General features: G+C 44.5%; 1 protein-coding gene across 1 annotated transcript; it reads left to right on the plus strand.

Annotated features, from left to right (window-relative positions):
- On the plus strand, positions 1-23,893 carry OLFML1 (olfactomedin like 1). Its single transcript, XM_036259075.1, has 3 exons — positions 1-490; positions 1,746-2,034; positions 22,654-23,893. The coding sequence occupies exons 1-3, from the start codon at positions 365-367 to the stop codon at positions 23,442-23,444; spliced, it is 1,206 nt and encodes a 401-aa protein (XP_036114968.1). The 5' UTR covers positions 1-364; the 3' UTR covers positions 23,445-23,893.
- The last annotated feature ends 1,827 nt before the right edge of the window (positions 23,894-25,720 follow it).

Raw genomic sequence — 25,720 nt, forward strand, 5'->3', positions numbered from 1 at the left:
GCCCTTCCTGCACCCACACCAATGCGCACTTACCCAGGTCTAGAAGCAGGGTGCAGCCACTAGCCTGGGGAGCATCTGTGTGTGTTAAGGGTGATGCCAACAGATGCTGGACCCAGGAAACTCTCTACCCAAGTCGGCCTGCAAGGCCTCCAGGGATAGGCTTGCCAACAGCTGGACTTGATCACCAGCTTGCAAAGTGAGGTCACACATCTGGTGGAATAACAAGCAATCTTTGCTTTCCGGCTGTTTTTAGAGGATTTTCACAGCAGCGGCTAGAAACCAGAAGACCACCACTTGGACCCTGGAGTCTCCTTTGAGAAGCCCAGCATAGGAGAGATTCCACCTCTGGGTGGTTTGCAGGACAATGCTGGCCCTTCGGCGAGCTTCTGCTTTCCTGGTTCTGTTCCTCTCAGCTTTTCTGCCCCCTCCGCAGCGTGCCCAGGACCCAGGCATGGTGCACTACATCTACCAGCGCTTTCAAGTCTTGGAGGTAGGTGGCGTCTGCGCACCTGATACCGGGACATGCCTCCCGGAAGTCACCTTCTCTTACCGGGCTTCCCTATCTACCCGGATGTGTTTTCCCAGATAGTAAATGATAAATATATTGCCTAAGTTACACTTAATATTTTTTATAATCTAGATTTAGAGCACCACTCCCAGACCTTGAGCAGGGCAGCTTTTCTCCTCTGTAAAATGGGGATGATGATAGGATTTACCTCCTAAAGCTCTTCTGGAGATTTAATAAATTATTCCATAGTTAGACCATTGCCTGGTGAACTGGTAAATGTCCAAAAATGTGATTATTCACTAGTTCAGTTTTTACAATATGAAAATTAAAATTTGGAGTCACTTTTTCTTTATTTTTACTATACCAGGGTGATAGCTAATTTTAGTCTTTCTTTGATCTTTTTAGGATAAATTGTTAGGTCACTGTAAAAAGTCATGATGTTGTTGCGCCAAGAAGCTGTCATAGCCTCTTTGGCCAGACTGGACTTGCACTTAGGAATGAGCAGAGTTCAGCCACGCTGAACACAGAGAGAGGATCTGGGCCTCTTCTCCGTATGTTGCAGCTACTCCTTCATTAAACTTGGCAGAACACAACGTTTCTGCAGCAGGAACAGGCTTCCGGGGTCCAGTGCCACCCTCTGCCCTCCCTAGCCTTTGACACACCTGTGGTGTTGGTACCGACTATTTCATACTTCATTGCCTTGCTTTGGAACAAGTTACACTTTGATAAATTATCTTCTTTCAAAGACACTCTATCTCCAATATTTGCTTTCAACATTTTCCTGGAAAGTCTTCAAAGTCCAAATTATTGGATCATCTAGTTACAGTCAGGGTAAAATAATTCCCCGGAGCAGGCCCAAAACATGTCCGAATATTGTCGGGCCAACAGCCTGAGGCCTGGAGGAGGCAGATGGAACGTTCCAGGGCCGAGGCCGCGGGCTCTCTCCTCAGACACCTCCGCCCGCCTCACCTCCTGTACCTGCCAGAATCACACTCAACCACTACGCTTAGCACCCACTCGCCCAACATTTTCAAACAGATATTTGTAATCTGTGGGAAAACTTAAAAATTGAAATATCAATAGTACTTTGAATTAAGAAATTAAGGGTGACTTTTATTTCCCCCTCCTTTTGATTATTTGTATTTTAAAAATCTTTTTCAATGAATGATAGCTATTTATGTTACTTGGGTGACTTCAAAAACTAGCAGTAATTTGGGAATTTATTTTCTGACTGAAGCAAGGACTGCAAAAATGTACCCAAGTAACGAGGGCATACATTCAAGACTTCCGCGAGTTCTCACAAAACATATCCGTTATGCTGGGACGATGTCTGACCTACACAAGCGAGTATAAGAGTGCAGTGGACAGCCTGGCACTGAGGGTCGAACGTGCCCAACGGGAGATCGACTACCTGGAGTACCTACGAGAAGCTGACGTATGCATAGAATCAGAAGACAAGACCCTGGCGGAAAAGCTAGTCCAGGAAGTTGAAGAAGAGAAGAAGGTCCAGACTCTGCTCAATGCAAGTAAGAGAACTGTGTCTTTCATACCCTTCTTGGGGCTGTCACTCAGAAACACAGAGAGTAATAGCTGGATGTGCCCTCTTGTGTGCCTGTGCTGGGGGGACAACCTTAGCAGGGAGCGGGTGTCCAGAGGAAAATCCATTCTTAGAAAGCAGGTTTGCCTGTTACACAGCTTTCCTAAAGGCCCCATAGGTCAGGGCTACAGCGTCAGAGTTCAGCCCAGGAAGGGCGTCTCCTGACAGACCTTGGTTTGGCAGAGGTGTGGTTCCAGATCCTTCCTGGGAGAGTGACAGGGTCCCTCTCAGGGTCCAGGTACCCTCAGGGCCGGGTCTGCAGTGAATCAGCATTGTGCATGCTGTCGGGATGGTGATATCTAGGGGCTTTGTTTTCTATCCTGTGACCCATCAGAATCGCTTACAGGCTATGAAGAATGAAGTTTCAGAGCTCAAATTAAAATAAAAAGTAGCAAGAAACAAAAACTTAAAGAGAAGGAAAATGTCCTATGCATGAGTTATTTTTATTAAAATAATGAAGGAGACAATTCCCCCTGAGCCTGCATTCTGAGATAGTTTATTGCAAATGAGAAAACTTTATTTATAAGCTAGGTATGTCTGCTCCAGATATGAGAAACTCCATTAAGGAAGTAAGACATAAGTTGAATGTCATCCTTGTGCTAAGAGTTTCATATACCTTCTTAATGTAACCCTCATAAGAACTCCATGGTTCTTTCTAAAAGAGGTGACACTTGATCTGAGTTTTGAACAAAGAAATTGGAGAAGAATGTGCTGAGGGCACAACATGTCAAAGGTATGAGGACATGTACACTTGCAGATCTGCAGGTATGGCTGAGTGGACCTGTACCGGGCCGGTGAGTATAGGGAAGCAAGATTGAAGAGTTCAGCAGGATCCAGGTATGAAAGACCTTGCATGCTAAGGGGGTTGCACTTGACTGGAGACACGATTGAGAACCACTGAACACTTTTAAGCAGGGGCATGATGTGAAAGAAGAGGGCAAGACTAGAGGGAGGAGACGGGCCAGGAGAATAATGCAGTAATGTGAGCAACAGTGATTGTGCCTGCATGAGTGCCAGTGAGAAGGAGGACAGGTGGATTTGAGAGCCACTGAGAGCTGGAATCCACATGGCTTGGTGACTGATACTTCAAAGTGAAAAGTGAGTGAGAAGGATGCATCCAGTATGCTTCCCAGGGGTTTGGCTTAGGTCATTGGGTGGTCGATCAGAAATATGTTGAGATGGGAAACCCAAGAGGATTTTGGAACTCTTATTACCCTATTATTATTTTTTTTGAGGGGAGGCACTTATTACTCTGAAATCTTCTAGCTCATTTATTTGGTCACTGTTTATTTTCTACCTCTGCATCTAAAATGTCAGCTCTATGAGAGCCTAGATCCTGCATTTCATATTCAATGCTATGTCCCAGCGCCTAGAATAGTGTTTATATTCAATAAATCTTTGTCAGTGAATAACTAAGTAAAAAAATGAATGAACGAACGAATGAATGAAATGACAGTGTTGGCATAGAGAGAGGAGCCATTAGGTTCTGAAAGAAAGGAGAACATCTTATCGGAGTCAGAAGACAGAGAGGAGGAGGGTGCCTTATCGATAAAGGAAGCAGTTAATCAAGTTGGTCAAGTGAGTGATCCTTTTTGGCCTGACATTGTCTTGAGATGAGCCATCTTCTGAGAGGAAACAAGTGGGGGGTAAGCATGGGGTGAGGGAAGAGGGGAAAGGGCAAGGATGAGCCAACAGGAGGTGAACAGAGCTGCCCAAAAAAGCCAGTGGATTCTAAGGTGGCCTGAGCTAGAATATGCCTGGACTTTTGTGTGAGGTGTCAGGCAGGACCCCAAGCCTGAATTATTGTACTGAACTGGATCCCTGAGCTGCTCCTGGTCCCCGAACACTGTAAGCCCCTCAGGCCTCAGAGTTGCTCCTTTCCACTCCCACTTAGCTCAGTATGGGTCCTGAGTTTGGACTTGCTGCTTATTCACCTCTCATCCTCTGCCTCATCCCTCAGACACTGGAGGCCTGAAATATTCCCTCTCCCAGCTCCATGGTGAGTGAAAACTTCTCTGAGCTTTCCAGAGATTTCTCCTTCCATGCTACCATAAGTGCCTCTGGGGTTCTCATTTGGTGATTTGGTTGTTGGTTAACAACCACTTGTGCTCCCCACTATTGGCTGGGCCCTGAGCTACAGGCACAGTAGGGACAGAGGAGTGAGTAGAACATGCTACATCCTGCATTAACCCTCTATCTGCCTCTTTACCCCTGGTCTTGCCTCCTACGATCTATCTGCTGTCATGTAGGCCTTCCCAGAACACACAATGGATCACATTTTTCCTCTGGGTAGATTTATTTTTTATTTTATTTATTTTTATTTTTTGGTTTTAGAGAGAGAGGAAGGGATAGGGAGAGACAGAAACATCGATGAGAGAGAACATCGATTGGCTGCCTCCTGCATGCCCCCCACTAGGGATCAGGCCCACAACTTGGGCATGTGCCCTGACTGGGAATCAAACCAGCGACCTCTTGGTGCCTGGGTCGATGCTCAACCACTAAGCCACACCGGCCGGGCAGATTTTTTTTTTTGTCATTTGCCATCAATTATCAGCAACAAAAAAATGTATTCGAATCTCTCAGCCTTTTATATAGAGAATGCCCCTCACCAAGTGGCCCAAGTTCATCTCCAGCTTCTTAGGTTCCCTTAACTTACCCAATGCAGCTGCAATTGAAAATACAAATGTTTTCTCTACCCACCCTTTATGACTCAAAACTGCTATGGATTCGCTGGGAAGACTTTGGGGATGGAGGGTCAGGTGGGGGGGGGGGGAGGAATGTTTCAGGCGGTTTGGCCCATTGAACTTCTGGAGCCCCTCATTCAGTCCTCCCAGGGAGCACTAATACTTTCAACAATGTGTATCTGTGTGTAGTTGACTCCTGAACCCGACCACACGACCACGAGCATATTACATCTGCGTTTCTGGGATCCCAGAGTCTGGGTCAGGGCATCCCAAGGAGGAGGCTGTAAGAATTGTCCCCAGAAGAGACATTGGTGGCAGAAGCCCCTGAGAGCTCAGTTTAGGGACAGACAAACCTGTGAACAATCACAACTATGTGATTCGTGTTCCTTGGGCTACTGTTCTCAGAGGTTCTCTGCCCAAGGACACTTTGGAAAGCCAGTGTCCTCGCCTCCCTTGCACTGATTTGTAGTTTACATGCTGTGCCCATCTCCCACTTGTCTGCCATTTCTGTCAGTGACTGTGCCCATCTTAGTTTTCTAATGCCATGTAACAAATGACCACTGATTTAGCAGCTTAAAACAATACACATTTATTACCTCAGGGTTTCTGTGGATCAGGAGTCCCACACAGCTTGGCTGGACCCTTAGTCCAAGGTCTCAGGAGGGAATAACCAACGCTACATTTTCACCTGGAGCTCAGGCTTTCTTCTGAGCTCACAGAGGTTGTTGGCAGAATTAACTTCCTCTCGGTTGTAGGACTAAGGCCCTCAGCTTAGAGGCTGCCCCTCTCCTCTCCACAGGCAGCTCACCACGTGGCTGGTGCTGTGTGGAGGCCCACTGAACACTGAAGGAGGAGTGTGCCTCTCTTCAGGAAGTGTCCAGCCCCTCTTTTAAGAGTTTTTATCTGATTTAAGGCAGACCCACTCAGAATAATCTTCCTTTTGATGAACTCAGAATGAACTGATGTGGGACCCTGATTATATCTTTATAATCCCATCAACTTTGTCTTACCTTAACCTAGTCCAGGAGTGCTATCCTGTCACACAGCCGGTCCCGCCCTCACCGAAGGGGAGGGATTGTGTAGGTGTGTCCACCAGGGGGCAGGCATCTTGAGGGCCATCTTAGAATCTGCCTACCCAGCTGCTGCCACTAACAACCTATACCCACCTTCTTCCTACAAGGCTTTGATCTTCCTGTCTTCTAGTCTTGGACTTCAGGGACTGAGCCGGCTGTGGAATTTACACTAAAATATTTGAGACCCAAATCGGCACTCTTGTGTATGCAACCCCTTGGGGCTATGGGCCGGGGAAGAATCACCTGAGGTCATATCCCAGGTTTCCTTCATATATACACTCTCAGAGTTTTTCCAGAAACTCTGTAGGGAGAGGATAATACGACTTCCTTGGAAAAATTTAACCGTGTCTCAGATTTACAGAAAATTCTAAGCCATTGCCTATAGAGCTGTTTCCAAGTCTTCAAACTTTATTTAGAGAAGATCCCCAAAGATGTTCCCATGAGCGCCACAATCCTAAGGATTTTGGGTGGTTATGTAAAATTTTTAGAACCTTAACTTTAACGAACATAAACACTCTCTCTTTTCTCCCTTTCCCCTCTTCTTCCTTCTTCCTTCTCTCTATCACACATGCATGTACACGTGTGCACACACTTTAGAATGCAGTAAGTGAAAGTTACCTGAATACAATCTAACTTATATTAAAAATCTTTCCAAGTCTTTGATTCTCCAACTCTTATTAGTATAAAGAAAGTTTGCATCACACTTGGCAATTTATGGCAAAATTCCATTGCCTCAGATACCCAGCTGGAGAATGAATCCAACAAAAGTCTTTGGCCGATTCCACATGGTTGCATTTTTGTGTGGATAAAAGTATTAACCTCTTTTTAACTTGTAAGCAGCTTGTAAAGAAAAATTCTCAAGGCAGTCAAAACAAGGCATTGTAAAAGATTTTATTTCCTGTTTCAGTCCAGCTCCTTTTATTACAGGGTTGCATGCAAGTCACCTCGAGTAACCCTCTCTCTGAATTAAATAACTCATATCTTTTGTTAGATCATGTTTGAAAGAAGAAAGTCTGTTACTGCAGATTTAAATGCCTCTGGGATCCATTCAGGTATTAATGTGCGTGCCTCATATTCAAAGCCATTAAAAACAAAATAAAATAAAAAACAAGACAAGTAAGCAAACAAAAAACCCAGTGGAAGCCAAATAAAACATATCTGTGAACCAAGCCCCAGGGTCTGTTGGTTTGTGACAAGTGCAACAAAACATTAAGATGTGTAACAGATACATTTACTATAAAGGAGGAGACTGAGGGTATACACACAAGTTTGAGCACAGGAGAGTGTGAGAGTGCTTGGGTGTACACACTCGTGCACACACACTCTTACACAGGTTCTTCACCCGGAAGTTGCTGCATTCATGGAAGCAGCAATGCTGGAGGTGTGTGTACAGCTTACCCTGGGCTATCTCTTGGAGAGTGCTCTAGGTCACTTTGCTGGGTTCAGAAGGGCCTGTACTCAGCACATCTATCCACCCATCTGGAATGCCAGTGGTCTGTGAGGATGCCTCCAGTCCCATCACTACAGATTCTGACAGAAGGTCCCAAAGTTGTTTTAGCTGATGGCTTTTGGCTCCAGGTGGAGCGAACATCCATTAATTCTATGACTCACTCATTTATTCATTCATTCAACAACTGCCTAACTGAATGCCAATTCTATGTTGGCATTGTGCCAGGCATTAGAGACAGAACATTGAATAGTGTAACATCTTGTCCTCAAAAGGCTTACAGCCAAGTGGGGAAGCATCTAAGCAAATAGGTAACAGCTGGAGTGTGATTTCTTTTTTTTTTTAACCTAATTTATTTATTTATTCTTTATTGATTTTAAACAGAGAGGAAGGGAGAGAGAGAGGAACATCGATGAGAGAGAACATCAATTACCCCCCCGCCCGCATGCCCCCCAACTGGAGATTTGGCCTACAACCTGGGCATGTGCCCTGACCAGGAATCGAACTGGCGACCTCTTGGTGCATGGGTCAACGCTCAACCACTGAGTCACACCAGCTGGGCTGGAGTGTGACTTCTGATGGAAGTGTCACAGAAGCACAGGGGACAGGCTTTAAGGACATAAGCAAGGCCAGGGTTGCTGTGGAGATGGGAGAGACTGAGAAATCTCGAAAGTAAGCCTCAAGCTGAGTTGTAATAATGAAAAGAATGGAGAATAAAGGCTCTTCAGCCAATGGCATAGTGCGTGGAGGCACAAAGGCCTAGCCGGGCTCCGTGCTCAGTAGATCTCAGGTGAAGGGGGACGTCCTGGGGAGAAGATGAGAGAACCAGACAAGAGCTAAGCTCCTTTGTGCTAAGCCAGGTCACTCTTTCAGGCTGTGGGAAAGGAAAAGAATGTGAATAATAGTCGCTAGTATTGATTGAGTGCTTATTAGGTAGCAGGTAATCTTTAAACATTTTATATATTGGATTATATCATCGAATTTTCACAACAGCCGTGTGAGTTAGGTATTTATAATTACCCCCCACTTATGGGTGCGGAAACTATTGCCCAAGGTCTCAGGGCTAACTGGTGCCAGAACTTCGATTCAAGCGAAGGCCGCTCCCACCGTACACCTCTCCCATCGTGCGTGCTGTTCTGCTTGGTAACGGTCAGCTGGGAGTGCCAGGGCTCAGAGGGAGGTCAGGGCACAGAACGGACTGCAATAGAGGAGGCCGAGTGTGCCTAGGAGGGAGAGACTGAAGGCAGAGGTCTTCTCCAGGCCGGTCCCAGGGCACTCAAGGTCGGAGCCCTCTGTTCTGAGACTAGATGGCTGCACCCCCAAAGCTCAGCTGCTTCTGACCTTATTGTGGGACACATATGAAGACCATGTCAGTCCTCTTGGTTGCTATTTGATGATGATTCCTACCCCCAAACAGTTTGGTTTAAATTATTCGCCCAGCCAATGTGGCTCACTGGTTAAGCATCGACCCATGCACCAAGAGGTCGCCGGTTCAATTCCTGATCAAAGCACATGCCCAGGTTGTGGGCCAAATCCCCTGGGCGGGGCCTGCAGGAGCTGGCCAACCAATCGATGTTCTCTCTCATTAATGTTTCTATCTCTGTCTCTCTCTCCCCTCCTCTCTCTCTAAAATCAATAAAGAAAAAATATTTTTAAAAAAGATATATTTTCATTTTTAGAAATATATAATAAATAAATAAATAAATAAATAAATAAATAAATAAAAATTCTTTTAAACCCTGGCCTAGAAGGGTCCATTTTCTTCCCCCTTCTCGATTTTAAATTCCTGACGTTTCTTCATTTCCTCTTAACCTACAGCACTCCCCTGCTTTCCTCTGGTTCCCTCAGTTCACAGAAGAGTTGCACACTTTCCTATGCTGGAAATCTCAGGGGCATCTCTACAGCCCTCGTCTGACCGGGCACACATCCAGTAGATTCTGCCTTCTGAATATCTCTCAGAGGTATTTTCGCACCTCTCTCTCAGCATCCCGGGTCTTGACTACAAGAGTCTCCTAATTGATCCTCTGGCTGCCAGTCTCTCGCTGTGGCAGGGTCTCCTCCTATACCGCCCTTAGGATCGTCTTGCTAGAGTTACTTTATCATTGCTCTATCGACCTTCATGGCAAGCACAACCTACAGGCTAAAGCAAACCCTTTATATTTATAAAATATAAAGAAAGCCCTTACAACATGACCCTAACCTAGCGTTCTTTAAATAATTTGTCAGATTATTCTCTATGAAAGTAATACCCACTGATTAAATAAAAACTGTGAATACTGTATGTACTATATTTAATGTATTTACTTTTATTGTCAAAGTAGAGAACAAGTCAGAGTTGACCACAGCAACTTTGAACCTTTCTCAGCTTCGTCTTGGGCCCCTACTGTTTCCATCTGCCCGATGCTCTGTGCTGTGTCTGATCCGATGTTCTGAAAACATAAAGTACACTTCATGCCTTCCTGCATTATTCATGCTGTGTTTCTCAAGTCTGTCACAATGCCTGGAACAGAGTAGAAATCGGTATTTTCTGACCTGGAAGAGTAGTTTATTAGACAGTGGAGGCAACTATTTGCCAGAGATTTCATTAAGTACTTTTGATCTGTTGTCTTGTCTGTGACAGCCCTCCTAGGTAGATACCATTAATAACTTCTTTTCAGATGAAGAAACTGTGGCTCAGAGTGTTTCATGCAGTCCGACTTCTTCTCACATTCCTGCTCCATCCAGAGTGTGCGTCACCCCTGAGACACATCTCAGCCTTTATCTCTGCTCCCCCTCGCCTCCACCCCATGTCAGTTATCTGTTGCCATAATAACGCCGCATAACAAGTCACTCCAAAAGTGAGCAGTTAAAACAGCAATCACTGGCTGTTTCTCAGGAGCCTGCAGGGCAGCTGGGCAGCTGTGTTGGTCTGGGTTGCCTAGTGGCATGTTGCCCAGGGGATGGCTGGTTGAGGATGGCTTCAGCTGGGATGGCTTGGATCTCCTCCACGGGGTCTCTGATCTTTCAGAAGGTGAACCTGGGCTTGTTCTCATGATGAGAGAGAGAACACAAGTACAGCACACCAACATCTGGTCACTTTTACCAAATTCTTTTGGCAAAGTCCCGAGTCTGGCTCCAGAGCCCATCCTTCCACTGGAACCTCTAATGGCATCTAACAAGGCCTTTGGTCCTGACACTCAGAAACAGACAGTATTCAAGATCCGTTTTTAAGTTTGCAAAATTCTATGTGAGAGCTGTGGCTCGAGCATCAGTGTGACGGAGGATTTTGCAATGAGAAGGAAGAAGCAGTGTGAAGACGGCCGTGAAGTTCAGGTCCAACAGAGCAGGCCTGAGACTTGGAGAAGAACATGTCTTTGGACTTTAGACTGAGAAGAACATGTCTATGCTTTTTAGTTTGGTAAGAATATTACAGAAACAACAGCAACAAAGAACACTATGCAAAACAAACAAAAACCAGCTCAGTTTTTAAATGAAAAATAAAGGCAGTAAGTTCATAATTATAACCTTGGAATGCGTAAATGTTGCAACACTCTGATAATTGATACAAAATGGAGCTGTTAGATGAGAAATTCCCGGGGGACTACCCACTTCCATGCTTCGCTTCCCATCTGTGTTGATCGGCCTGGATCCTCTAGAACAGCCTTCTCAAAACTGTAGTCCCAGGGACCCTTTACATTTAAAAAATTATTCAGGATCCCAAAGAGGAGTTTTTTGTTTGTTTGTTTTGTTTTTGTTATTCCTCACTCGAGGATATTTTTTCATTGATTTTTTTTTTTTTAGAGTAGAAAGGCAGGAGGGGGAGAGAGAGAGAGAGAGACATTGATGTGAGAGAGACACATCGATTGGTTGCCTCCTGCATGACCCTGGCTAGGGCTGGGGATTGAACCTGCAACCCACGTACATGCCCTTGACCGGAAATCAAATCCATGACCCTTTGGTCCTTGTGCCAATGCTCTAACCACTGAATAAAACCAGCCACAGCCAAAGTGGTCTTTGGTTTTTTAATATAAATATATAAATTATATCTATTGATATGTACCTTATTCATAATAAAAATATAGAAATTGTAATATTGTGCCAGATGGTGTTCTAGGACAAGACATACAGCAGTGAATATAACAGATTAGACAAAGCCCTGCCCTCGTGGGGTTGGCATTCTGTTGAGGGGAATCAAACAGTAAATATGTTAAAAAATAAACGTATAAAATGTCAGTTAAAAGATAATAAATACTATGGAGGAAAATCAACTATGGTAAGGAGTTACGGAGAGCTGGCCTCTTCTGGAAGGAGGTGTCTGAAGGATGTTACTGTGTTGCACTCCAGCTGTGGGACCAACGCTGGAAGCAGTCGAGACTCACACTTTCACACTATTCACTTCCATGCACCGCCATGAAGTTGATGTTGTTGAACAACACACAGCCATGCAAGCAGCTAGCCAGACAGCAAGCATGTTTTCTTCCTTACAATCCATTGCTGATCACCAATAAAGGGAAGCTGCCAGGGTTCCATCTGGATGCCATTGAATTTAGTGTTGGGCACCTAGAAAACCTTTGATATGGATTTACCAAAGTGTTCTGCATAACTCGCCAAAACCAATGTCTAGAGCATTTATTGTATTCCAGACCCTATTTGAGCCCTGGATTCACAGTCCTACAAAGCCCACCTGCCATGGTTCACTGAGCACCATTTCATAGAAGCCGGCCTTCCTGCCTTCCTGCCATCCGTCCACCCAAGCACCCCAACACTGAAATAGCACCTGTTAGTGTCCACACTTACCTCTTGCTATTCAAATCAATTTGATTTCTATGTTGGCATAGCATGAGTTGTAAATGCCAGGTTTGGATGCCGACTAATACTGCATTCTCTGAACTGAATTGCTTTCTGAGTTTGGACAATAAGTAGAAGATTGAATGGGAGGGAGCTACGTATTGTGTCCCAAGCACTGTGGATAAGAAGACAAATAACACACAGTCTCTGTCTGAAGTACTTGCAAGGAAACAAAGTGAGTAAGCAATTCTGACTGAACATGACAAGTGCCCTTGAAGGGAGAGGGCCACACAATGCTTTGGGCACAGGAGGAGCAAACAACTGCTCTGCAAGAGTCGGAGAATTTTGTTTTGAAGGATGAGCAGAGGTGTCCCAAGTTAGCAAAGGTGAGCTAAGGGAAAGTATGGGCAATATCTGAAACTTCTGAGAGGCCAAGGCAAGTTTGGTGACTGGTGACCAGTCGAGTGTGGTGGGAAGTAGCACAAGAAGTCAGATGAAGGCCCTTGAGTGCCAGGCCGAGGTATCTGAAACTTACTCTGTGGGCGAAAAGCATGTCATGGCCCTAATTTCTAGAACAATTAAGTTCACCTTGACAATGTTGTTGTAAGAGCTTAAAGCCTTGAGGTCGGCTACTCATCTGAGAGCTGTCATCTTGTCACCCCAGTGTCTAACATCATAGCTGTCACTTGATAGGTAACACATGCTTATTAATGTGAATACCATTGGGGTGTTTGAAAAAGTCAAGTTTTATAAGAGAATTTCAAGAGGCAGTCAAAATATTCATGGTTTCACAGGAATTCTCTTCTCTTTAATGAATTCAACATTCTTCTTCCCAAGCAAACCTGCCCTCTCTTCTCTGTCACTGTCTCACACATTCTGTCACTCCATCCTTCAGTTTGGTTTACTATCTAGCTTCCTCTATCTAATCCGCTACTAAGAACTGACCTGTCTTCTTCTGTTTCTTGAATCCATACCCATTTTCCCATGCCCAGTGCTATTTAGATATCTTTCATCCGGATTATACTTACAGATGTTCTACCTGTGGCTCCTACCTCACCTCTGCCCTCAGTCTATCAATTCTCTACCAACATCCAGACTGATGTTCTAAAACATGACTCCTACTGAGTACTTCCCGACAGGACAGGTCTCACCAGGTCAGAGAGTGTTGTTGTTAAATAAGGGGGAAAGTATTAAAAAATTCAAATAAGTGATCTTTGTGTATGAATTCACGGTGTGGCCTGGGGCCACAGTCTCTCCTAATTGCCGGCCTGCAGTTCTGCCTGAGGGGAAAGCACAGATTTCCATTCTTTGGTTTTGCAGGTGGAAACTTGCTTGTCATTGTCTCTTAAATAATTTGCGTATTTTTTTAAAAAAAAGTTTTATAAGAGTTTATTTGAGCCAATAATTTGCATCTTGGCTCCTTTCTTTTTCTCCTGCTAATTATCTCTTAAGAGAAGCACGACAGGGAGTCTCAACTTACCCTTGTACTCAAACACTGGAAGTATATTCTCCCCAAGTTCCCAAAGAGGAATTTATAACAATTATAAAAGATATACCCTGGAAAAACTATCGAGAGCAACCAGCCTAAAGCCCTTGTTTTACAGCTAAGCTAAGGTTGATTGACACCGGGACTTTTAGGGAGACACAGAACCAGAGGTTGAGTTCTGTGGGACCGTCAGGGCTCCCTCCGACTCTCTGTCCCAGGTTTCCTACCAAGGAAGGGATAGGAGAAGCAGAAGGAGCAAGTGTGGAAAGTGCTGTTCTTTTTCCCAGAATTGTTTCCCTGCCATGAACCATCTATCAGCATCTTCTTTGTTTTGCTGTTTCTCCAGGGACTCTGTGTTAGAATGAAGGCATGGAAGGAGACAGAATTGTCGTGTGTTAGTTTCTGCTGTATTTTATTTTTTAATTATAGCTGACATTCAATATTATATTTGGTTCAGGTGTACAGAATAGTGCTTTGACATTTATATATCTTACAAAGTGATCCCCCCCCTAAGTCTAGTACCCTCCTGACACCATACATACATACCTAGTTTTTATAATGTTATTGACTGTATTCCCTATGCTGTACTTTACATTTATGTAACTGCCAACATGTACTTCTCCATTTTAAATGAGCCTTTTCTTAATGGGTGACACACTGAGCATGCCTTGTTCTAAGACATAATCCCTCACAGCTGGGCTGCAAGCCTGCTGACTTTCCTCCCAGAAGGATGGGCAGGTTGGGGGTTTCCTTGCGGAGGCATATATGATATCACCCTGTGATTAGGTCCCAGGGAATCCATAGCCCTCACCCATCCCTCTCTAGGCACACCCAAACTCACTCACTCTTTACCCCCTTCTCACCACACACATGCACCCCCATGCACCATGTGTCTGGGGCTGGCTGGAGGTGTCCCGGCTGGCCCTCCCTGCTGCCTAGCCCAAGGACCCATATCTCTGTGACCTGTCCAAATAACATATCCAAGCTTTCATTTTTTTTCACTTGGTAAATGGAGATTAAAATATCTACCACTTAGGCATATTGTAAGAATTAGAAAGGTTAATCTAGATAAAATACCTATCACAGTACCAAGCAGATTATAGATATTTACAGATATTTACTAACTTCTCAATCCTTTGTGCTTGTTTTTCGATAGGGAGCAGTTTCTAAGCTTCTCTAACATGCCTCGTCCTCCCCACTAGAGGTATCTGTAATCACTTACAGGCTTAAACCCTCATTCATCCACCCTCTGTGACCACCAGAGAGTATGGGACAAGCAGAGAGGGCATTTACATGAGACGGCCAGAGCTTGTGACGCTGAAAGAAGGTCCACTGGGCAGCCCACTGCTCCTTCCATGCCTCAGCCCACAGCGCAGTGTGGCTGGGGAGCCTTCTGTTACCTCCCCCTGCAGTGCCAGGTTCCCAGCTGGCCCAGGCTTCTCTGCCTTCCCCAGGGGGTTGGCTTCCTATAAGGCGGGCCAATCAGGACAAACATGACCCAGAGGCCACAGGGACACAATCTCTCAGGCTGGCAAAGCATATCAGCAGGGCGACATAGTGGCAACCGATGGCCGAGAGACGTCTACATCTCATCCAAATGCCGGGTTCTGGCCACACTGGCGCCAGGCAAGTTTTGTGGGCTTCTGGGAGCAGACAGTGACCACATGACCACTGAAAACACTGACTTTCCTGGGACTCGGCTCTTCCAGACCAAGGTTGCTCCTCACCCCCACTCCTACTCTATGTTCTCTTGATGAGAACCTTGTGTCAGATTTTTTAATGAAATAATGGATTTGAAAGTATCTTAAAAGCTTGAAAGCACTTCACAAATATTATTTACTTAAGACAGGACTGTGATCACAACCCGGATATGTAGCACTATTTAGACCCTAGAAAAACATCTACTTCAGTGAAGCTGTTTTCCTAATTAATTCAATAGATAGTTATTGAACCCATTAAGCACTGAGTTGGGCAGTAGGGTACAATAGTAAACATGAAGACAAAGGCCCTACTTTTGTGGAGCTTACAGTATAGTGGGGGAGATGGACAATAAGCTAATTAATAAAACAGATAACATAATTACAGAATGTGATAAATGATCTCAAGGAAATAGGAAAAGACGCTATAGGATGTCATTTTAAATTTAGATGCAGTAGTCTCAGGAAGTTTCTTAAAGAGATGATATTGAAACTATGATTTGAACAATGAGTAGGAGCAGACTGTGGAAAGATCAAGAAAGTGATCACTCCGGACAGAAAGAATTGCAAGTGCAAGCATCCCGAGGCAGAAACAAACTCAAAGTGCTGCCAGAATAGCAAGAAAGCCAATGTAGTCCCAAGGCAGTGAGCAAGGGAGAGGAGAGGAGGGGATCAAGTCCCAGAAATAGGCAGCAGCCATATCATGTAGGTCGTTTAGAACAGGGTAGGGGGTTGGGATTTTATTCCAAGAGTGATAGGAGAAAGGATTTAGCAGGTCAGTCACATAATTTATGTTTTTAAGCAGATCACTCCTACTGCTTTGTGGAGAAAATACTGTAGGTAAGCAAGAGTAAAATAAGGGAGAAAAACTAGAGACTATTAGCATGGTCTAGGCAAGTGGAGAAGATTCAGGAAGTACAAAGGAAGAGGAGGTAGAAAGAAGGGGAGAGAGATGTATTTGAGCATTTTAAGTATAACATCATAATTTAAAGGTAAGTTTTACTATCAGAACTTGCTGGTGGTGGGGAGATGAAGGGAAAGGAATTGGGCATGACTTCCAGAAAAGAAACTTGTTTAATGGTTCTTGCCAGAAATGGGAAGAGTAGAATAAAAGAGAGTTTGGGGGATAAACGCAGGAGCTCTGCTTTAGACGGGTTAAGTTTGAAGAAATCTAAGTAGGGACATTGAGTAGGCAGTCGGATAAATGAGTTTGGGACTATGTAGGCATCAAGATAGGACATTATTTCAGATACAAATTTGGAATTCATCATTATTTAGAATTTGTATGGAATTCAGAGCCATGAGCTCGAACAAGGTGACTTGAACAGTGGTTGTAGGTAGAGAAAAGAAGAGGTGTGAAGGCAGAGCACCTAAAGGTAGAAGATGAGAAGGAACCAGCAGTGGATGCCAAGAAAGAAATTCAGGAAGACGGGAGAACAAAAGGAGGGGTGCTCCCAAATCAAGGGAAGAAAGAGTTTCAAGGGGTTGAGTAGGTTGAAGACTGAGAACTGGCCCTTGGATTTGTCGACATGAAGCTTCTCAAAGACTTTGACAAAAACTGATTCAGTTGGATGGGCAGGGGAATTTAGACCAGTGGAGAACTGAAGCTGATTAGAGTAGCTTAGGGGATAATTGGAGGTGAGGAAAGTCCTCTTTTACGGGGTTTTATTGTAAGGTAAAACATATAAATGGAGCCACAATGGAAAGTTCTATTTACTGTGGGGAATAATCCAGTAGGGAGGGAGAACTATTGAGGCAGGAGAGAAGAAATCATTTCAGGTGCTAAATACTTGAGTAGGTGAGAGGGTATTAGATCTACTGAAAAAGTAGAGCACAGGAAGGAAGGCAGAGAGTATGGGTTTAGGTGCAGTTGGTGGATTTGGTGGTTGGAAAACTCATTCATTCATTCAGCAAATAATGGCCTGTGTGCTAGTTGCTATCCTAGGGGCAAGACATGCAGCAGTGAATGAAGCAGATAAGACAAAGCTCATGTCTTCACGTAGTTTACATTCCATTAAAGGAAGTCAAGCAATACATGTTAACAGAAGAATTTATGATAGAAGAAAAGAAACACACTGGAGAAAAATGAACTAAGGTAAAGGGTTATGGAGAACTGAAGAAGAGTTTGCATCAAAAAATTTTTTTTAATTGATTTTAGAGAGAGAGGAAGGGAGAGGGAGGGAGAGATAGAAACATCAATGAGAGAGAACATCAGTTGGCTGCCTCCTACATGCCTCCCGCTGGGGATTTGTCCAAGAACGTGGGCACATGCCCTGACTGGGAATCAAACCAGTGACCTCTTGGTGCATGGGTCAACGCTCAACTATTGAGCCACACGAGCTGGGCGAGGTTGCCATTTTTTATCGGGGTTGTTAGAAAAGGCTTTAATGATCAGTGAACATTTGAGAACAGACCTAAAGGAAGCAAGAGAGGAAGCTGTGTGATAACTTGGGGAAGAGAGTTGGGTTACAAGCAGAGGGAACAAAAATGTCCAATTTCTGAGGCAGGAGAGTGCTTGGCACAATTTGAGGAACAGTAAGGAGGCCAGTGTGACTGAACAAAATGAACAAGGTAGAGTTGTAGGAGACAAGGCCAGAAAGGCAGAGGGGTGGAGGAGGGGCACAGCTCACATATGCTCTGGAAGGCAAAGACTTGAGCTTTACTTTTAGTGAGATGGGAGGTTACTCCTGAGTTTTGAGCAGACATGTGACATGATCTAACTGATCCCTTAGGCTGGGAATGAACTATAGAAGTCAAGGATAGAGGTATGGTCATCATGTAGGAGACTATTGCAGTAATCCAGTAGGACATGTAGTTCTCAGATTGCTCCTATTTTCTCAGTTAAATAAGAGGCAAGATCTTCATAGGAGAGTGAGAAGGCATGATGGAAGCTTGAGGAAAGAGAAGGTATAATAATGGTTGATGATGAATTGATTAAGGAACTATGGTAGGATTTCTACCCAAACATCTGGCAATAACAAGCTAATTGCTGAAATGCTTAATTACCTCAGAACCTGTGACTTGTCTGACTGTGCACCTTTCTTCCTTGTGTCTAGTTTCTCTCCCTTCACCCTATTTCTTGTCTTCTAACTCTAGATGACCTCCAGTTGGCCTACAGAACCCAAGTAAAAAATGACGGCCCACTGGCACCTCAGCTTCTTATCCCAAAGTCTTTGGAAGTTCTTAAGGAGGCCTTCAGTGTGCCCAGTTCTCCTCGAGGGACTGTTATATACACATGTCTATCATTCCACCACCTCACCCTCCAGTCATTGAGGGAGGACCATTGAGGGAGTTCCATGCTCTTATTAAGACCATCCTCGCCCTGACCGGTTTGGCTCAGCGGTTGGAGCGTCGGCCTGCGGTACAGAGAGACCCGGGTTTGGTTCCCGCTAAGGGCACGTACCTCGGTTGCAGTTTGTCCCCGGCCCTGGCTGGTCGTGCGGGTGGCAGCCACACGATGTGTCCCTTCACATCGATGTTTCTCTCTCTCTCTCTTCCTCTCTCTCCCTCCCGCTCTATCTGAACAAAAAATGGAAAAATGTCCTCGGGTGAGGATAAAAAAAAAAAAAGACCATCCTCTCCTACCCATGATACAGACCTCATCAGGATTTGAGGGAGACCCACAGGGTTCTTAGTGCTTTCTAGTAAGGCCACCACTCCCTGCCTCCAGGACACTACTCGCCTCACAACAGACTGCCTAACAGAACAGTGCCAACAACAAGTTCCTAATTAGAACTGATGACCCACTTTTCCTGGAATGACCAGTAGAATAATCTCACATTGACCCAAAATTCGAAGACTCTAAGGTCTTCTGGAAAATAGCGTATTTAAGGGCCAGGTAGAAATGGATTACACCACTTCTGTCCATATCCTGCTGGACAGAACACAGGGCAGTGGGTGCAGCCTAACTGCACAGGAGGCTGCGAATGTGTAACTAGGGATGAGGACAATGAAATGACATTTGATGAACACAGACAGACATTGTCTCTGCCATAAGCAGTCAGAGAAAAGTAGGCACACAGAGACAGTGGTGACACAAAGATCAAGGGGAAAGAAATCTTCAAGAAGGAGGAACTGATCAATGATATCATGCTACAGAAAGGTCAAGTAAGATTTGGACATAAAAGGTCTGATGTTTTCAGTTAGGAAGTACCTGGTAACATTAAGAAGGGTAGTTTCTGTGAAGTTATGATGACGTGAAAGAGTGGGCGGTGAGGAAGTAGATACAGAGAGTGCAGGCTATGGAGAATCTAGTGAAGTAACTCAAAAAGGGTGCCTCATGAGATCATTGTTTCCTTCCCTCCTTCCTTCCTTCCTTCCTTCCTTCCTTCCTTCCTTCCTTCCTTCCTTCCTTCCTTCCTTCCTTCCTTCCTTCCTTCCTTCCTTTCCTCCCTCCGTTTATCCCTCCCTTCCTCCCTCCCTGCCTCCTTCCGTCCGTCCTTCTTCCTTTTTTTTTTTTTTCTTTAGATGTCTAAATGTCTAATTCTAAAGCATGTTACTGGAGAAGACACTTAGAGATCTGTAAGAAGTAGCATGAGGATAATCTGTAGGGATTAAATGCTCTACTGCTCAAGGCTCTCACTGAGTTCAGGGTGTTCTGAACACTGGATACCCACAGCTCAGCGGGGAAAACCCACTCACTGGGCCCTCAGGCAGGAAGAAGCTGCCCTCCCAGGTCAAAGGGGATTCTAGACAAAAATCTGCTGGTCTTCAGGGGACCTGAGGTTCAGAGAGAAACTTTCTCCAAGAGTCACACTGTGAAAAAGCCACCAAACAAAGTGAAAGGATGCATCTTCCACCATCAGGTACAAGATGGCCTTATCATAGGACTTGCCTTGTTGGAAATAACAGTGGTAGAGGCCGTTGTCACGGACTCTGACATTTTGAATGAGGAGGGCCACGTTCCCCTTGCTAATGTTTTTGTTCACAAAAGTTGTTCGTCCTTGGTACTGCTCCATCTGCTCCTCTGCCCTCTCACAGCCCCCCTTGTACACCAGCACCGCGGGTGAGAACTGAGACTGGAACCAGCACACCTCCATGTCCTGGGCACTTTTCTCAGGCGACAGGAGACAGCATAGCATGGTGTTTTCTCCCACCATGGCCAGGATGGGCTCAGCTGGCCCCAGGACAGTAAACTGGGCAGGATCCGCCATGCTTGGCCTACTTCTCATCCTTGTCCTCTTCCACCCTCTCCATCTTTCCTCTTCCTGCCCCCTCTCTCCTCCTCCATGGCCCCCCTTGCCCTCCCATCCTTTCCCCGAAAGAATTGTTTTTTTTTTAATGCAGGCAAGATGTTTACAAGCTAAAGAACTATAGTGAAGGAGAAAGTCAAGGTAACAGAAAGGTGATCATTCATCAGGAGGCCTGAAGAAGCCAGGAAAGGATGAGGCCAGAGCACAGTGAATGCATTAGTCTTGGACAGGAGGGATGACATGGCCTCTCCTAAAATGTGTGGGAGGGTAACAAAGTAGGGACAACTAAAGAAAAGTTTATAAGTGAGGGAAAGGAAGTGAAGGGAATTCATGTCTAATGGTGTTTATTTTTCAAAGGTTAATCTGTTGTTATGACGGGAATGAAGGGGTACTTGTTGGGGAGGATTTAAGATAGCTGCTATGTGGAAGATGGGGGAGGGGTGCTAGCCATGAAAAGCAGTATTGTATTTAGGGCTCAGTTGAGGTTGGAGACCCCTAATGTGTAGTGGCATCAATATGCACCACTGTGAGATTTTCTCCAACACACAACTCTCCAGGGCAGAGGCAGATGTTGGAACTGATTTTTGTAGAGTGGATATTGTAGAATGACTAGGGATTGGTGGGTGAGGGTGCTGGTCAGAGAGCTATTAACAGTGGTCTAGGATGGATAAAAAAGGAAGTGAGGTCAAGAGAGGGCTGATGGCCTGGGAGAAAGTAGAGGTCAAGGGACTGGACAGCATGAGGAAATGAAAGAGCAGAGGAAGTGATAGCAAAGGAGTGAGAAATTGAAGGATAATAAAATGAGGCAATATCAAGTACTTAGCTTGTGCTGGTTTAAATGTGATACTACTTTATTAATACTAACCTTGGAGGACTTTCCTAAATATGGTTTTGTTACCTGTCAGGAATATTCTTCCCACCCAGCTCAGAAAGTCATCCTTCAAGGGCCAATTCAAATGCAGATTATCCTCTGCCTCAAATGACATCTCTAGTCTCAGTTCGTCTTTGTAAAAAAATTTCATACTAAGCTTTATATTTGAGTTAGTCATATATCTATTAAGCAAGAACCACTTCTAATTTATCATTGTACCCCAGCCCATTGCATCCCCAGCTCATAACACCTAGGTCAGTATCTTACCTTTGTAGGTATCCAATGTCTGCTGACTAAATGCATGCATGCGTTCATGAATAAATAAATGAATGGATGAGCAGAGCTCTTATAATGTTCTAGTAGTTTAGGGCCAGAATCCTTTACTAGAAGATGATCTCCTCAAGGTGTAGGGTTAATTGTGTGTGTGTGTGTGTGTGTGTGTGTGTGTGTGTGTATGTGTGTGTGTGTTGGCAAAAGTAAATTTACAGTTGCTTGTATGGAAAATAATATAATAATATATAATAATACAAGAATAAGCTGTGTGATAGATAGATAGATAGATAGATAGATAGATAGATAGATAGATAGAAAGAAAGAAAGATAGATAGATAGATAGATAGATAGATAGATAGATAGATAGATAGACAGACGATAAATACATAGATAGGCAGACAGAGAGAGACAGAAAACTTATGGATAGAGTGAAAAAGAGATTTGTTGCTTCAGAAATACTGTAGAACAAACAACCCCAAAACTGAGTGACTTAAAACAGCAATTGTTTATTCTCATGGATCTCTGATTGAATGAGGATTTGTTGATCTAAGCTGGGCTAAATTGGGTGCTTTGGTTCTGTTCTAAGTGTCTCTTATCCTATCTGAGGCTTTTATTTTTTGTTTTTATGGCAATGTCAGAAGTATACTTTTTACCCTCAATACACAGCACTGTTCTGGGAGCCGTATATGCTAAGAACACAGTAGATACCCAATAAAATCTTGGCAAATGAAATTGAGTTATCAGCTGCACACCTGAGTCATTCTCACTGTGTCAACCCCCCAAGTGCTCTAGAGAGTGAACAGGGTCTCTGGCAGCAAATAGCTGTTTATATCCCGATTTGAATAAAATGCTGACTCTTCTAGCTGAACAGCAATTCCCTTAGCAGAGACATGTTTATTCACTTAATTCTTTGATCCATTGAATCAAACCATAAACTGTCACTGATCTATGTGTGATAACTTCATTCTAGACACTGAAGTGGAGAAAAAGCCATCCATGAGAAAAGCAGACTTCTCATATTTATAAAGTAACATCCCCTTTTTCTCCTGTTTGGCCAGGCTGTGACAACATGCTGATGAGCATAAAGTCTCTGAAAATAGTGAAGAGGACTATGGACACAGATGGCTCTTGGATGAAAGATGCTGTCAGCAACTCTCCAAAGATTTATTTCTTCATTGGATCCAGAAATAACACTGTTTGGGAATTTGCAAACATGCGGGCACTCATGGAGGATAGCACCAAGCCAGGCCCCCGGAAGCTCATTTTAACACATACCTGGCAGGGAACAGGCCATGTGATCTACCAAGGTTTCCTATTTTTTCATAACCAAGGGACTCCCAATGAGATAATCAAGTACAATCTGCAGAAGAGGACTGTGGAAGATCGAATGCTGCTCCCAGGAGGGGCAGGGCGAGCACTGGTCTACCAGCACTCCCCATCAACTTACATTGACCTGGCTGTGGATGAGCATGGGCTCTGGGCCATCCACTCAGGGCCAGGCATCTATGGCCACTTGGTTCTCACGAAAATTGACCCTGGCACACTGGGAGTGGAATACTCATGGGACACTCCATGCAGAAGCCAGGATGCCGAAGCTGCCTTCCTCTTGTGTGGGGTTCTCTATGTGGTCTATCGTTCTGGTGGCCACAGCCTGCATCGCATCACCTGTGTCTATGACCCACGGGGCATTATCAGTGAGGAGGATCTGCCCAACTTGTTCTTTCCCAAGCGGCCAAGAAGTCATTCCATGATCCATTACAATGCCAGAGATAAGCAGCTCTATGCCTGGAATGATGGAAGCCAGATCATTTACAAACTCCAGACAAAGAGAAAGCAGCCTCTGAAGTAATGCATTACAGCCGGGAGGGAGCGCGCCTTGGCCTTGGAAGCTGCTCTCCAGGACAGTGAGGCCACAGCCCCTGTACAATACTGTGTCCCTCTCATCGCAGACAGAGAGAGATAGGGTCTGGAAGTCGGAATCCATGTGCATCCTTCCAGATGTTACTGCCTTAAAGATCTTTCAAGAGCTTAAATGAGAGTCTGTCATTTAGAAAATTTCAACAACTTCAGTTACCCAGCCAAACCTCCTGCTGCTCAAGGCCTTCCACATTCTGATTCAGTTTACTCTCAGCCTTTTCTTTTATTAGCATTTACTCTAACTCAACCCATGCCACCCCTCCAGGCAGTTAGAAATGTAGGCCACCCCCTAATACTCCTGGCATTTCTCTCCTCTGGCCTTTCTTTGATCAAACTCCTCTTTCACAAATGCCTTCTGATAATTCTTCTATTTTTACTGCCCAACTAAAGTACTAGTTCTTTTTGTCTTTTTTTTTTTTTTTTTTCAGATAGAGCAGGAGGGGGGCGAGGAGAGAGAGAGAGAAACATTGATGTGAGAGAGACACATCAACTGGTTGCCACCCACACAACCCCAACCGGGGCCGGGGACAAACTGCAACCAAGGTACGTGCCCTTAGTGGGAATCGAACCTGGGACTCTCTGGTCTACAGGTCGACGCTCTAACCTCTAAGCCAAACTGGCCAGGGCAGTACTATTTCTTATTGATGTTTAATCTCAATTTCCCCTAGCTCTGCCTGTCCACTAAACCACATAGATGTAATAATAAGGTAAACACATTAACATTTGAATACCACCTTCCAGGTACAAAGTATTTTCACCTCTGTTACATCATTTAATTCTTATGTTGGTCTTATATGCAGAACAAATCTTTATAGTTGCCATTTTAGAAATGAGAAGAGCTTAGGTGAGCCATTCAAAATAACTGAGCTACAAAATGAAAGATGGAGCTACGAAAGTGTTTTCATTGCCCAAGGAAGCACCAAATATGTGTGTTTGTTTACTCAACCTTGTATAAGCAATACGTTCATCATTTCATACCACAAATAATGGTCTTCCCCTTTAACCATTGTTCAAGTTCACACAAGTTCTTATAGGCCTTTCAAAAGCTACTTTCTCCAGATAAGCAGCCTGAGGGTGAGGACCCTACTCTAGCCTCATCTTGTCTTACTTCCCCTACATCTCACTTCTTGCTCAAAATACAATAAAACTGACACTAAGCAAACAAACCTCATCCGGTTATATTTGCCTACATGCCTTCAAGCAACGCAGTTCCAGGGAGTGCTGCTTGTGCCCGGGTTTATTGTGAACAATCCTCAACACACTGAGGCCCTTAGTAAATATTCTGGAATCTGGATGGAAGCCAGATAGCCTCCAAGGGACTCCCTGCCACAGCAGGCGTGCCATGTGGCACAGGGGACAGAGGGCAGCTGTGCCTGGCCAGAGGGGCTTCTTCAAAATTTTTCCCACGCGTTTATTCAATTCAGCCTGGTTTGGGTCACAAGTGCAGGCTGTGGTGCCAGTCTGTGTCATGTGCTTCTGTCTTTCCAGGTTGGTCACATGAGAAGGTTTGCTTTGTACACTTGCAGCTGTTTTCCAGACCCTGCCAAGCCCAGGCCGGGGCCATAGGCAGTGAAGAGAGGTTTTTTCCCCCGTAGCAATTGAGTAGCTCTTTGGCAGAATGGAATTACTCACCCCATGGATACAGTGAAATTACCCACTGTTCTAATATAGTGATACAGAAAGCCCAAGTCTATTGTGGAATGAGACAGGTATGAATAAACATGATGATATTACCCGCTCCATGGGTTTGGGGATATTACCTACCCTATGGGTAAAAAAAGATGACCTATTTCACAAGGATAAGGAATGTGAGATGTCTCACAGAAGAGGGTGGAGTTATTAGCGAGTGGAGTTGTGTGTGAGTCCTGGGCACCTAGTTCCTTTGGAGGTACAGAGGAGAGGTTGACTTTCATTTGTGATATACTTTGAATTGATAGTTTTGCAGGATGCCCTTTGACTAACAATCCACCCTGGTGCCTTAAATTCCTGCAGCAAGAATCACTCTTTTAGGTCAAGACATTTTCTCTAGGAAGCCACTGTTAATAAGCCACTTTTGTATATTTTTGGCTTCTTCCAGGTAAATCACCTTTCAACTCTGGGGTTTTTGTGGGATTTTAGTCCGGATTGAAGTCCCTGTGACCTATACCAATGGTTCTTAATCTTTATTGCACATAAGAATCACCTGAGGAGCTTGAAAAACTCCTAAGG

Source organism: Molossus molossus, unplaced genomic scaffold (genome assembly GCF_014108415.1).
Source record: "Molossus molossus isolate mMolMol1 unplaced genomic scaffold, mMolMol1.p scaffold_m16_p_13, whole genome shotgun sequence".
In the NCBI taxonomy this organism is placed as follows: domain Eukaryota; kingdom Metazoa; phylum Chordata; class Mammalia; order Chiroptera; family Molossidae; genus Molossus; species Molossus molossus.

Excerpts from the sequence above, each read along its gene's own strand:
- OLFML1 (XM_036259075.1), top strand. The coding sequence starts at position 365 with ATGCTGGCCCTTCGGCGAGCTTCTGCTTTCCTGGTTCTGTTCCTCTCA. Across the intron at positions 491-1,745 it reads AGCGCTTTCAAGTCTTGGAG|CAAGGACTGCAAAAATGTAC; the intron begins GTAGGTGGCGTC and ends TTCTGACTGAAG. Across the intron at positions 2,035-22,653 it reads CCAGACTCTGCTCAATGCAA|GCTGTGACAACATGCTGATG; the intron begins GTAAGAGAACTG and ends CTGTTTGGCCAG.